The 14,715-nt window shown below is 50.4% G+C and overlaps 1 protein-coding gene across 6 annotated transcripts in view; it reads left to right on the top strand.

Moving 5' to 3' along the window:
* Window positions 1–242: 242 nt before the first annotated feature.
* The window catches only part of NFIA (nuclear factor I A), a 258,085-nt gene continuing 243,612 nt past the window's right edge, over window positions 243–14,715 (top strand). For all 6 annotated transcript variants that reach the window (XM_080623780.1, XM_080623779.1, XM_080623778.1 and 3 more), the window contains exons 1-2: window positions 243–3,103; window positions 8,699–9,230. In XM_080623780.1, the coding sequence (XP_080479906.1) occupies window positions 3,077–3,103; window positions 8,699–9,230 (559 nt within the window). In that variant the 5' untranslated portion in view covers window positions 243–3,076. The remainder of the gene's footprint in view (window positions 3,104–8,698; window positions 9,231–14,715) is intronic.

Genomic DNA, 14,715 nt, shown 5'->3' with positions numbered 1-14,715 from the left:
GTGGCTGTTAACCGTGTAGGACGGGGTTATCCGTGCAAGGGAGAGGGTTACGGGGGTATCCACGCAGAAGCGGTTTATCCGTGCAAAGGGGGGTACCCATGCAGGGGGTACCCGTGGAATAGGGCGGTATCCGTGCATGGAGGAGGTTACCCGTATAAGGGGGGTATCGATGCAAGGCGTTACCCGTGCAAAGGAGGGTTACCCGTGCCAGGGGCGCTCGCTGCCCGCAGCACCCCCGTCGCCCTCCCGCAGAGCAGCCCTGCGGAGGACCCCCCGTCTGGGAGAGGAGAGGGAGGGAGTGTTGGCTGCAGGCCCGCAGCGGGGCCGGCCGTCCTTGCGAGGGAAGGCTATAGGGGGATAGGGGATGTCCGTGAGCCCCGCCACCCCCCGGTGCGGGTCTCCTATGCAAATCGCGGCGATTGCGGAAATGGTGGGGGGGAGGATGGAGAAGGAGGAGGAGGGGAAGGGGAGGAGGGACGCGGGCGGCTGCCGAATCGCTCGCAACTTCTGCAAAGTCCCGGGCGCCGGAGCCGGCCCGGCAGAGCGCGGTCAGGCAGCGGCAGCGCCCGGGTAGCGCGATCCGGGACTGGGCCCTGCCGCCCGCATCCCCTCCCCAACCCCGGCGTGGAGCCACCGGGATAAACACCCCGAACCCAAGGAAAAAACCCCAAAGCAAACAAGGCACCGAACGGCAGGCGGCAATTGGCTGCGGCGTTTATTCTCTTCCGGGTTCCCAACGGCTGCAAGTTTAGTTTAATTAAAAAAATAGAGACATAAAAACATAAAGTGCCAACGGCCGGGGCCGCACCAAGTTTCTCCCGTTCTCCCTATGCGCGAGCACGGCCTTAAAACTCCTCTTTTAGGTTGTTTTATGCGTTGTTTTTGTGGTTTTTAGCCCAATTTCCATGTTTTTGCATAGGGTAGCAAGCTATTGTCTGGGCAAGAGCTCCGCGGGGTCTGTGCGAGGAAGGAGCGCGGCCGCGGATGTCTGCACGGGGGTTACGTTTTGAGGGATTTCCCCCCTTTTTGTTTTGATAATTATTTTGTAAGGGATTTAAGGAAAACGCTGACTTTGACAGATATTCCTCCCCCCCCCCCCCCCGCGGGGCCACCCGTCCGTACGCGCCGGCTCCGAAATGCGCCGGCCGGAGCGCCCGCGGCCGCGCACAAAGAAACGCGGCTGGGCGCGGGTGTGACGGACCGCGGCAGGGGCCAATCGGCGGGGCGGGGCCGTGTGACGTCGCCGACCGCCATCCAATCAGCGGCAGGGGTGGGTGTTGCGACGTTTGAACTCCCCCGGGGGGAGGGGCGCGTCTTTTTTTTTTTTCTTATTATTTAATTTTTTTTTTTTTTAGGGATTTTTTTCTTTTTTTTTTTTTCGCCTTTTCCGCCGAAGTTGGCGGCGCCCCACGGGGACGGAGCCGCGGAAACCTCCGGATTTAGCACCCAAAAAACCCCCAAAAGGGGGTGGGAGGGCGAGAAAAAATATAATTTCTATAGAAAAAGAATGAAAATTATTTATTATAGAAGGCGTCCTTAGCAAAACGCTGAGTTGCGATAAAATAAGAATATACTTTACGCGCACAGCCCTATAGCGCTGTAAAGTACCGCGGGGGGGGGAGGAGGGAGGGAGAAGGTGCTTTCGCTCTGCTTAATTTTGGGTGGGGGTTTGCGGTGTGCGTTGTCCGCGGCTGCGGAGGGGTTGCGCTTGACCGCGGGCCCTGCCTAGAGGGCGCAACCAGCCGTCCCGCGGCCAAAAGTCTCCCGAAGGGCGCCAAAAGTTACTCCAAGATAATGCTGCAAACCGCAAAAGGCTGGGAACGGCGCGGAGAGCGGAAGAGGGGGGTGTGTGGCTGCGCGCCCCTCCGCACCCGCGCAAGCCCCCCGCCGTCTTTTAAACGAACTCTGTGTGTGTGTTTTCCCCCCCGTGCCCTGCTATGGATGGGATATTTCCCTATGTGTGTGTCCTCCCCCTCCGCGCATAACTACGCGCAGGGACGCGGAGGCCGCCTCAACTCCCTCCAGCATCAATGGGAAACGCTATTCCTAAGCTGGGGAAGGAGCGGGGACACCCACCCCTAACGGGACACCCTTCGAGTCCCCCTGAGCGGGCTGGAGAGCATCCAAACCCCAAACCCAAACGCTGCCGGTGCCAAGACAATGCGCTCGGGAAGTGGCAGGAGGCGCGGGTGGATTTTTAATGTTAAGCGCTTCACTTTTAAGGGGTGATTTCATTAATTAAAAGGGGGGGGCGCGACGAGATTAATTTATGTGGGTGTTATTTAATGTATTATTTAATTTATCATTATTTCAAAGAAGAATAAGCACCCCTGACCATCAAGCGCTTGATTTAAAATGACAAGTGACAACGGGGATGGGGAAAGTTGTGAACGCAGCGCCGCTCTCCCTCCCTCCCCCCCCCCCCGGCCAAGGGCCGAGCGGAGCCGCAGTGAAAGCAAAAACCCAAAAACAACCCCCAAAAAAGCCAAAATAACCCCAATAAATAATAATAACAACCCCCCGCAGAATCCCCTCCTCAAACCCGCGGAAACTTCGCTCCGGTCCCCGCCGTCCCCTCCGCGGCTGCCCGCGCTGCGGGGCGTTGGGGCGGAGGGAGGCGGATGCGCCGCAGCCCCCTCCCCGCCCCTCCCCGCCCCCCGCGGGCGGCGCGCAGCGCAGCGCTGAGCGGGGCGGCGCGGCGCAAGGGCAACGCAGAGCGGCGCGGAGAGGCGCGGAGCGGAGGAGGAGGAGGCCGCGGGGGAGCGTAGCGGGGGGCGCGCAAAGCGTGCGCTATGCCTTTAACGGCGCGCGGGGCAGGCATGCCGAGCGCGTAGTGCGGGAAAGTCGAGGCGGGGTTAAAGTTCAGCTCATGGAGCGGCTCCGCGCTGGCTGCAGTTTGGCAGAGTTGGAAATGTGAAAGCAAGAAGCAGGCTCGGGGCTCCCCCTCCTCTTTCCTCTCTCTCTCTCTCTCTCTCTCTCCTCTTTCCCCTCCTCTCTCTCCCTCTGTCTCTCCCCCTCTCTCTCTCCCTCTCTCCCGCACACGCACACCTCCAAACCGCAGCCCCCCGCAGCAGTCATGTATTCTCCGCTCTGTCTCACCCAGGTAAGCGGCTGCCGGGGCGCGGTGGGGCCGGCGCTGCGGGGTGCGGGTGTGCGGGACTGCGTGTGAGCGTGGTGCGGGGTGTGTGCGCGCAGGGAAAGGGGCAGAAACGCCGCTCGCCGAAACTAACTTTGTTGCCTTTCGCTTGCATCCCACCCCCCCCACACAACCACCCCCCCCCCCCCCTTCCCTCACGGCCATTTGTGGCGGCACATGGCTAATGGCGCCTACTTATTAATGGTTTAATTAATGGGGGGGGGGATATATGCTGCGGGACGCCCCGCACGGCCCCGCCGTGCTTGGTCATCCGCGATCGATGCCGCCGCCAGCCGCCGCCGCCGCCCGCGCCCCTCACCGCGGCCCCGTGGCAGCGCTACCGGCCGCTGCGCCTTCCCGCAGCACGGCCCGGCCCGCACCGCCCGGACACCCCGCTCGGGGTTACGCGGGTGGGATTCCTCCGTGCTTCACGCGCACCCGCTCCTGTCATTCCGCGGGCGCGCAGACGGCCCCGTTCCCCGCACCTGGGCACGCTCCCGCAGCGCGGTGCGGTGTCCTCCGCACCCGCGCATCGCGACCCTGCAGGGACCGGAGCGTGTGTGTATGTGTGTATGGGGGGGGGGGGGGACACCCGCAAACTTGTCCCGCGTGTGTCCTGCCACTCCCCCCCCCCCCGCCACCCTCCCGCCCGCGGATCGGGCCCCCTGCGGGACTCGGCGCAACTTTTGCGGCGGGACGGGGCCGGAGGGGGGTGAGGGGGGGGTGTCACTCTGCGGTGCCCCGAATTGCGCGGCCGCGGAGTACCGCTGCACACACACACCCCCCCCCCCGTCTTTTTCCCCGCGCTCTGCTGCAGGACGCTAAATTACACACCTTCAATTAGCAGGATATAATGGTTTAACGAGGAAATGCTTTGTGGCAGACTCAAACCCCAGATTATTTCCTCCTGCAGGAGATTTTGACTACATTATTCTTATTAATTTAATTTGAATATTTTCTTTCTCCCGGTGAGAAAGCCTCTCCAGGCTCTTCCCGGCGAGAAAAATGCAGTGAGAAGGGGAGGCAGCTCCCCAAGAGCTGCAAAAGTTTCATCCCTTTCTGCCACCGCCGTCCCCCCCTCCTCATTCCCTTAAATTTCTGCAGGAGAAGCCAGAGCGAAGGCACAAAACTCCACCGGGCTTAAAAACCGTCCGTACACTTGATGAAAGGCAGGAGGAAAACGGGAGCGGAGGGAGTTTTGGAGAGGCCGGGATGCGAGCGTGCGTTCCGGCTGGCCCAAAGTTTGCTCTTGGAATTCCAACTCGAGGAAAATACCTGGTTTTTGTCAGTCGCGCTGGTGCGGGAGGGCGAGGACCAGGCTGCTTGCAGGGCCGGCCGCGCTCCGCATCGCTCCGCAGCTGCACGGCTGCTGCTGGGGTGCACTAGGCCCAGTTACACATTGAGGACAGCAAAATGAAGCCATGGCTTGGGTGCTCCCTGGCCCCCGGGTTGTGTCGTGTGTGTCCCCCTTTTATTTTAATTAAAATAAGAAAAAATAGGGAAAAAAATAAGGGGGGAAAAAAAAAGCTCTGTGCTTGCACTCAAACCTCGCATTCTTGTTGCACGTTTGGAAAAGTAAGATGAGGATTAGAGGCCTCCTGACAAACTCTCCTCTCCTAAGGATCAATTAGGTGCTTCTGTCATTTTTTAATGGAAAAAAAGGACAAGCCCTGAGCAATCACAGCAATTTCCTATATTTTTTTTTTTTTCCCATTTCAGGAGCTTTTATTGATACGAGTTTTGGGACGGAGATTTCTTTTTTTTTCCTTCTCCTTTTTTTGCATGTGTGTGTGTTAAGTTTTGCCTCAGATTTAAAGGGAAGCTTTCGCAAGTGGGTTAGAAGAGGAAAACAGCCCGAAACGCGAGTTGTGAGCGGTATTTATCCACGCACACTGGCACTGCAAAAGCACGAGCATTTTGTATCATCTGTCAGGAAAAATCTAAACATCGTTCCATTTACATATCTGCTGAAGATCTAGGAAATAGTTGAGGGACACATGCACAGCTCCAAATAGATTTACAAGCAAATGGATTGTAAAAAATATATTAACAAGGGGCACTGGAGCTGGCTTCATTTCAAAAGGATCAGCAGAAATATATTGTTTCCAAAGGCTCCTTTGCAGTGTTACATTCTTGCGAGCGCTTTTGGGTCTCTGTCATCGAGGTTGTTTAAATCTATTTCTCATGTATTTGTTATTCTTTTTTTCGTACCTTTTCTGGAGAGCAGAGGGGAATTTGGGGAAGAAGCACCACACAATGGTGCGGCCCAAATCTGAGGTGCTGCTTGGAAACAGGCTGCGCTCGGAAAAGAGCTGGAGCCACAAACTTTGGAGAGTAGTGCAATGGGATAAATCATCATCATCATAAAAAGGAAACTTTTTATTCCCGCTCTCCCAGCTTTCTGGTGCCTGTTCTTTTTAGGTGGCCCATCAGACACCGAAGGGGGGGGAAGCAAATGTCTTTATCAGATACTTTGGAAGTTTCCCTTAAAGCTAACTTGGGGAGAGGCAAAGATCAGCTCCTTTTCCATCAGTTACCTAAAATCTTGCTGTTTTACAGCGTGCCTGCAGACCAGTCCTTAGCACACTTGCCCTGGCACATTCCCCAAACTTTTTTTTCGGGAAGGGGCCCTATAATAACACTGAAATAAATAATTGTATTGTGCAGAAAGTGCTTCCCTCCCCCCCCCCCCCCAACCCCCCCCCTGCTTCCAGCCCAATTTTGCTTGATCAGCCCCGAGTGCTTTTTCTTTCCACTTTGCCTTTGGTAATACCTCGCCGCCGAGGTGGAAGCGGTGGGATTTGGAGTTTACCAGGACACTTGGAAAGTTGGTCTGGTTCTGAGCCATGAACCTTTTCTCCTCGTACACCATTTTGAGCAGACACATTGGAGGCTAACACTGTGCACACCTCGCGCGCCGAGCAGCGGTGCCTCTCATTTACTTCAGCCATAGGCTTCACACCACAAAAAGAAAAAAGCACCTTTTTATTTCCCCCCCTTCTCCCTCCCCCTGAAGTCTTTTAAAGTGGGTTTTAAATCAGTTCTTTCCGCGGGGGGGGGGGGGGGGGGGGATGTTGTTTCTACCTCCCCTTTCAGGTTCGCATCGTCGCAATCAGCTTTAGCGCAGGTTAAAGCAACTCTCTCTTGGATAGCATCCAGCGTCGAGCCAAAAAAGTCCCGAGCACATGAGATCAGGCAGGACAAAAGCGCTGCTTAAAGCAGGAAAGTTGAAATATTTCAGGATGTACCAAGAACGTGTTTGGAAACGAGGGACGCTCGAAGCGCTCCCCTGGCTCGCTGTGGGTCTGTCGAGCCTCTGCTCTGTGTGTACCTTCGCAGATAAACTTCCACTTGACAAAAGGCCCTTTTTTTCCCTGGCTCTCCCTGAGTGGCGAAGGGGGAAGCACAGGAGGGATCAGAAGGGAGGGTTTATTATTTTTAATAGCTTGTAGGGACCTGTAGCTTTTATAGATTTGATTATTTTTCTCCTCTCCCCCCCCTTTCCTTTTCCCTTTCCCTGCGAGAGCTGTTTCTGGTGGGTGCGAGCAGCTCCATGTGCTGGGATTGTGCCTCCTCTCACTTTTTGAATCTGCCGACTGCAAACTCGCAGCAATCTTTTTTCTCTCCTTCTCCCTTTTTTTTTCTCCCCCCCCCCCCCCCCCCCAGTTTTATTGAAATTTGAAACTTATCTTTTCCACTCGAGGAGGGAGGGAAAAAAATCAGGAATGTGCCAATCATCCGACTGATTTATTTTGTTTTACCTGCTTCTATTTTAATAAGCATTCACAGTCCTCGCGGTCACTGCCGCTCTGCTGTGCCACAGGGAAATATATTGTGCCGTTTTGGCGGGGGGGGGGTTAGCAATCTGTGTTGAAAATAAAAGGCGTAAACGCGGTGGTATCACCCATAGATTTAAGTCTTTACAATTCAGGGGGCACTCGGAGTAAGTGCAAGGGGAGCTTTTGGGGAGTCAGCAGCTCTGGAATTACGACAGGATTTTGCTGATGGGTATTTCTGCTATTGATTTCTCCATTTTTCATCATTTTTGCAAAGGAAATGCAAGGTAAAAGAAGGTGTTGGAAGCGAGGAAGATGTCTGCTTTAATAGCAATATTTGCACGACCTGAAACGATTTGGGTCGGAAATGCACTCCATGGGATAATTACAATAAGAAAAGTTAGTTACTGTGAAAAATGCCCAGTGGTGCCTCGCAAGGGTGGGCAGCGGGAGGCTCTGACCCGGCTGGGGGAAACGCTGCACAAATGACTCTATTTTTCCCCTCCTGGAGGGCCCAATCCTGAGAAAAGGAGGAACTCGGCCCCTGGAAGCAGGGACGGCCCCGGCACGCGGTACTGGATCAGGCCCCACAGGCTATATGTGTTTTTATGTGCAGCCTGGAGTTCGGTCATTCATTTATGCAGAATAAAACAAGAAGTGTGGCCCCAGTGTATTATGTTTTGATCTCTTGGGCTGATTCATGCAGTACTTTCTGAGGATATATACTATTATTTTATTAAACAGAATTGAGGTGCGGGTGGGTCTTTCTTGCCATTTCTTTATCGTCGGCACACTTTTAATCGCGATTATTTTTGTGCCAAGGAAGAGAGGTGATCTTTAACTCCTCGTTACACAAAGCAAGCAGTGTCTCTGGATGGCCAAACTAACTTTCCAAGTAGGGCGTTCAGTTTTATGTCCATAAAAATGCGACACGAAGCATAAAGGGAAAAATTAATAATCCTTTGTGTATTTGCTGAAGTTGCGCTCAGGTTTTCTGTTCCCGTATTTTACTTTTTTCCCTGTTTATTTTTATTTTATGGAAAGCCTCAGAGTTTGATTTGTCCAAATAAGTCTGAATTTCAGGTTTTAATTTTTTTCTTTTGAACAAATACAAATAAAAATAAAAATTAATTCATGAGACTTGCATTTTCCAGGATTTTAGTGTTAGTTATTGCCATGTGTGCTGGATAAATCGGCCGCGTTGCTTTCTACTCCCTTCACCGCTTAGGAACCAGAGAGAAAACCACCCTTCATTGTATTCGTATATGCCGCTATATTGGTGTTTTACTATACTGCCTGCTGCTATTTCCAAATATATCTTAGGGAAAGTTTCACTATACTTTAGACTTCCCCATACAAACATTGATTGGCATCCAAATGTTTAGGATTTGCCAAATTGGCGGGCATACGCTGGCTACACCGCAAGCAGCGGGGTCAGGGAGAGAGCAAAGGGAGATACGTGTTCCGCAAGTGGACTTGGAGCGGGGTTTTTAGCTTTTAACTCATTCTACCTTGTGTTTTTGAAGAGATTTGGGAATTGGGGAAAGGGCCCCATTATTGCCCCCTCGGTTGAAGTCAGGCCCTATTTTCGGGGAGGTGCGAGAAGAGGTTTTGGGTTGATGCGGCAGTGGCGGGTTGGGGTCTGTCAGGAAGGGATACAAACCCTACAACTCATAAAACATCCGAACAGCCTCCTAATTCCCACCATCCCGGGAAAGCCCCGTTTCTGGCAGCTTTTTTGTTGATGGTTTCGATGACATCGTCCCTTCTCTGTAACTTTTTGCAGGATGAATTTCATCCCTTCATCGAAGCACTTCTGCCTCACGTCCGAGCGTTTGCGTACACGTGGTTCAACCTGCAAGCCCGAAAAAGAAAATACTTCAAAAAACATGAAAAACGCATGTCAAAAGAGGAAGAGAGAGCCGTGAAGGACGAACTGCTAAGTGAAAAACCCGAGGTAAAGCAAAAATGGGCATCCAGACTTCTGGCAAAGCTCCGGAAAGATATCAGGCCTGAATTTCGGGAGGATTTTGTTCTCACAGTCACAGGAAAAAAGCCTCCGTGTTGCGTTCTTTCCAATCCAGACCAGAAGGGCAAGATGAGAAGAATTGACTGCCTTCGCCAGGCAGATAAGGTCTGGAGGTTGGACCTTGTTATGGTGATTTTATTTAAAGGTATTCCGCTCGAAAGTACTGATGGCGAGCGCCTTGTAAAGTCCCCACAGTGCTCTAACCCCGGGCTGTGCGTACAGCCCCACCATATAGGAGTTTCTGTTAAGGAACTCGATTTATATTTGGCATACTTTGTGCACGCAGCAGGTAAGTGCTTTTCTATACCACCTTCTCCAACTTTTCTGTTTATCTCCGTGCCGGGTGCCGTATCCCGGCAGCAGCTGCATGAGGTGGGGAGGGAGCAGGGAATGCCGGTTATCGCCCTCCCGGGGCGGTGAGGAGAGTGCCAAGGATGCCAAAACTCTCCCTTCTCACCCCTTTGATTTTTCTGGTGGTTTTTTAAGGTGCAGCCGTGTAAAAGTGGCTCTCGATTTCCCCAGGATAACGGCATTCCGGGCATCTTTCACAGGTGTTATGCTAAATGTTGTCCTGGAGGGATTGCAGCCGGATGTGACTTCCTTTATTATCCTGGTTTGGGGGGAAAGCAGATTTTAATTGATTTTTTAAAAACAAAAGTTTGTCCATGCTATGCACAAAGTAGTCTGAGAGGGCTACGAGTGCCCGAGGCCTGTAGGTCAGGAGTACCACATATCCTAACCCCACGGCGATGGGGAGTGTAAATCCCGCAGGATTGGGCTCGAAGGGAAAGGCGAAGACGATCCCTCGATAGCAAACGTCGTCATCAGGTCTGAGCGGCCACAAAACAACCCCAGCGGTAACCCTGTGGGGAAAAGGAGACATATAACCCCCCTAAAACATCACATTTTATACACTTAGCAGCTGAGCAGGTCTTGAAACAAATTCCTGGTTTGATAATATTGTGCTTATGGAGGGGGGAAACTGAGATGTTTTTGCATGTGATGAAAATCTTGGGATCTCCGGCTCCAGTGCAAGGTACACCCTGGTACTCGGTGTGCTCAGAGGATGTGTAGTACGTTGGCTGGTTAAAATAATATGCTATTGTAGTTCTCCTGAGTGATTCTATCGCAGAAAAATGTGTGTGTGTGAAGTGCTAGGCCCGGGTTTTCACGCATGGTGTGCATAGGTCCGCACAGGTTTCAGCCTTACTTGCAAGTTGAGGGGCTGGAAAAAAAGAAGAGCAAAGGGAAGAGGAATCGTATGAGTAGAAACCACTTCTATACACATATATATCAGTAGGAAAACTGTGCAAATTACAGCGCTGGGAACCTGCATCTCCAATGCCAACTTCTTCCAGAGGGTCTCGCGGAAAGTTTTGGCTACCTCAAAGTTTTTCTGTGCGGAGTCCTTGTTGCAATAGGCAGTGTTGCCGCTCTGATTTTATGGGTATGATTGGCAATAACTTCCAAGTATCCTCACGGTATTTCCTACAGATAGGCTGCAACGCTTACTTTGCGCTTTGGTGAATCGTATGGTGCGTTTATGGTGGCAGGCAAATATTGTGGGAAATTATTTGTTTACTCTGCAGTTTATAACGGAGCACAATGAAGGATGGATTACCAATTAATGGCTAACCGAAGGGAGTTGGGGCTGGAGCATTGCGGGTCCCTTCCCGTTCCATCGCCATCCCCGAGGAGACCAGCGACTCGCATCCCTTTTGTCTGCCTCGGTTTCCTCCTCTGCACATCGAAGCGGGGTGATGCCCTTAAAGCACTTTGATACCTACTGCTGAAAACACTATTTACTGCTGTATGGCATGTGGGGTTTTATTATTTAGATACATATTTAGTGTGGTACCAGTAAATACTGGTCCGTATTGTGTTTCCCAAGTGCAAACCAGCCTTTTACGTGGCACAAAAGTTGTTCGTAGAAACCAGCGGTCTTGGTTTAGCCTGTGTGTAGGGTCACAAAAATGTAGGATGGGGAGAAAAGGACCATACTCATAGGTACTCTGAGGAGCTTGAAGGGATCTTCTCCCTGTTATAACAGCCAGGCAATAGACGTTATAAAAGTTCGGTGTTGTGATAAGGGATATACCATGTTATCAGCACGCTCTTGGCAAACAGAACCCTTGATAGCGAACTCCTTTATTTCTGCCTTCATTGTCAACAGGCAGCAATTGCACTGATCGCTCTTCAGACTAGATGTTAGTACAAGGCTTAGGCTCGGGTTTTGGGGGTAGATGTGTGGTTTTGTGTGAGCAGCGACCGCGTCGCGTTTTCGGCCGTTGTTTGCTGATGGCACGCATCGCATTGTGCTCTTAATGCAGTAGCGTGTGCTGGCGTATTCCCTGCTAAACCTCACCGGGGAGGGGGACAAAATGATTTTTAGGAGGTGGCGCAGCATGGTCACTGTCTCTATCGCTTCACAGAGGTGTATCTAAAGCCTCCCATATAGGCTACCTCCTTTTTTCCCCCTTTTTTTCCCCCTTTTTTCCCCCCTCCGATGTTTCCCAGCAGTCTTTGTTACACCTGAACATTGGCCAAGTTGACAGCCATTGGTTCCCGCAGACCCGCAGTAATGGCAGCTTGTGCCGGGTGCGCAACAGGAAAATTACAAAAGAAAAGGGAAAAAATATTAAGGGATCCTTTGTCTCCATCGGGCCTCGCTCCCCAAACGTATGGACCGCTTCGGTATAAGGAGGAAGTCGCCAGCGCGAATATTAGGTAGGCTGGTCAACCTACATATAGCGGATTTGACAAGCATCTGCTATAGTACAGAAGATTTGTAAACACTAAACAATGTTTTTACCTCCTTAAAAGTTTTGAGAAGTTGCCAGTATTGGCAGGAGGCACAGACTCCGAAACGTGCTTGAAGATACGTGCCAAAACCATTGTGACCTTTTCACCCATAGTGCTCGCTTCTCTTTTTCTTGTGTTTTTATTCTTCCCCCCTCTACTCTTCTTCTTCTTTTTTTTCGGGGGGGAAGCATTCTCTTCCAAGATGCCCTTATTCGAGTTGACTTCGGCAGCAAGATGCCCCTTTCCTTCTAAACATGTACGATAATTATTGCTTTGAATCCACGCTTTTTCTTCAGTAGGCACTATCATCTGTAAGGGAACACATGTGCACGGATTTAAATAGTGCTTCTTACAAAGCTACTGAAATCAATTATTCTCTTTAAGAACTGGCTGGAAAGAGAAAACAAAAATATGCAAATAGGCAAACTACATGTCATTTTGTTAAAAAGTGAAAAAGGAATAAGATGAAAGGAAAGGGAGATCGGTGTTTTGTGAATTAGAGGTTGACCAAAAAACGAATTGAAATCTAGAGTATTGCTCTCAGTTTGCAGTTTCTAATCTGCTTAACTAAAAGCAGGCGGCATTTTCATACCCTGAACTTAGGCTGGCTTTTTAGTTTTCACTTATTCTGCGCTTGTATCAAATGACAAGTTGGAAACCATTGTGGCAAACCGTTTTCTTTGTGGGAGTCAAACAGTAAAGCTAATTTATGACCAGTCCTTTACCAGATGATCTGTATCAGAATCTACAATATACTAGGCACGTGGCAAGGTCACAATTTAAGTTGTTAAGGTCACAACCTTAGCCACCAGGCATTTGACCTTTTAGATAAAGTTAACCTTTGTTCATTAGTAGGCACTCAACCGAGAACTTTCTGGAGTTTTTTACTGCTTTGGAGTTCCTTCTGCTAATGTGATCAGATGGGAGAATGGATTCGCAATGGAAGTAGTTAAATTTGGTGAGAGGTCAGAGTTTTTTGAGGCTTCTGCAGTGGACGAAGCTGGATGGCAGGCCGGGAGGCGATGCTGCAATGCCCAGATTGGTGTTTTGGACAGCCATCCTTATGCACTTTGGGCGAGAATTAAGCTAGCGAGGTATTTGTGACAGAGAAAATCTTTTAATCTTTCAGGAGGACACTTAAAAATCCCAAGTTTAAGAAAAATCCACGGGTAGGGTTTTATTGACACGAGCTTATTTTGCTACTGGTGTTTAGAACAGGAGATAGCGAAGAAGAGAGAAGTCAGCCTTATTTCTGCGCCTGTGAAAATTTACTTAGTGACTGAATGTGCTTTATGGCTAATTGCCTGGGCAATAGGATATAGCACATGACCTTGAACTTTAAGCAGACCCGTTTCACGTTCTATCACTAGATATAAAATATTTCCACTTGAACCACCGCAAAAGAGGTATCAATGGGTATAACCCAAAGAGCAGTTAATGCAGAAAGCGGCTGCAGATAGCCAAAATACCCATGGAGGTACTGGAGAATCCAAAAGGTACACACAAGGCTTTACGTTGTAATCTTTTAGTACAATTGGTATCGATTGTTGCTGCATTAATCCTGTTAATAGCCGCAGCCGGCCCAGCGTGTTGCAGGGATGTGAGAGGTGTCCTGACAATACTGTACATCACCAAAAGAGCTGTCGCAGCGTCTTGAACTCCTGAGAGCTGCTGAGCAAAAGTGGAGCGCTCGATGGTGGAAACTATTGCTGGCTCCTATAGAAGCACACACACCATATTGTTTGCTTAATTACGCCATAGCGAAGGCTTGGTTTTAATTATTTAGCTGACTTTCCCGCTTTGCTGTGATACCACATTTATTATTTAATTTAAAATCAAAAGGGCCCCGCCACTGTTAGGTTTTGATGCATTTTACTTTTGTTTTGGCTACGTTATTGTCATTCCATCGTACAGTAATCCAGATAGCCATGATATGCAGATTGGCCAGATGGTCATGTTAACAGATTGAGAACCTACTTCCCACTGCTAAAGAGCAGGTGTAAGATCAGTGGGCTTTTCCCCCCCTCATCCTTTCCTCCCAAGTTTCAACCAAAATGCTCTTTAGACAGCTCATAGTGGTAGTTAAAAAGGGGCACATTTCAAATGGTGTTTGTTCAGCGGAGATAATATGTAATATATGTGTCGCTTCTACACATATCTAAAGACTTTTAAACCATCCGTGACATTCCCTCCATACATAAAAAATCTATTTGCAGCCCATGGCTGTTCCAGCGTACATCCAAAACACTCCTTGAAGTTTGGTTTGTGATGTTAAGAGTTCCTACATGTTTCTACAGCCAGATTACGTTTACTGTTATCAAAACATACTCAGCCAGCTTCTCAGCAGGTATTTCATGCCCTCACCCTATCCAGGGCTCCCTGTGCATGCCAAGGGGAACCTGCGAAGTTCAGTTTCAGCTGAGATTTTAATGTTTGGGGCTCATAGGGGCTGAGGTTTTCTCCTACATTAATTTTTGCCATAGTAAGACATGTGTAGCTCTGAAGACAAAAGTGAAACGAAGACATCTTGCCGCCTTTCTCAAGGAATACCAGGAGAAGGCAGATTTTGCGTTGCTTCAGCCTTAGTAAAGCTGCCCATAAAAAGTCAGCGGTGGGAGCCTGGGTCTGTATTTTAGTTGGGAGAGGTGGGGAGATGACAGCTGCAGCTCGATACCCCAAATTTCACGCACCCGCCTATCACGGGTGTGCACGAAACTGTGGTCCACACACCCTATGTGGTGCACAGAGATACCTCCATCTATCGATGCTCTCCGCTTTGGGAGCGGGACCGGGTGTTCTGTGGAGCGTGAGCAGGGCGGTAGCTGACAGAAGGAGGATTTAGGTGGGACAACTGCTCTCCCCGCGCGGTTGTAACTGAGCCGGTGAGTATCCGTGATAATTCAGATACTAACTGGTGCGGCACTCGGGACGGTCTGCTCTATCACGAACCCCTGGCAGGAGTTCAGTCATGT

This window comes from Psittacula echo (assembly GCF_963264785.1).
Source record: "Psittacula echo genome assembly, chromosome: 7".
In the NCBI taxonomy this organism is placed as follows: domain Eukaryota; kingdom Metazoa; phylum Chordata; class Aves; order Psittaciformes; family Psittacidae; genus Psittacula; species Psittacula echo.
Note: the sequence above shows the minus strand (reverse complement) of the source record. Positions and strands in the feature narration are given on the sequence as shown.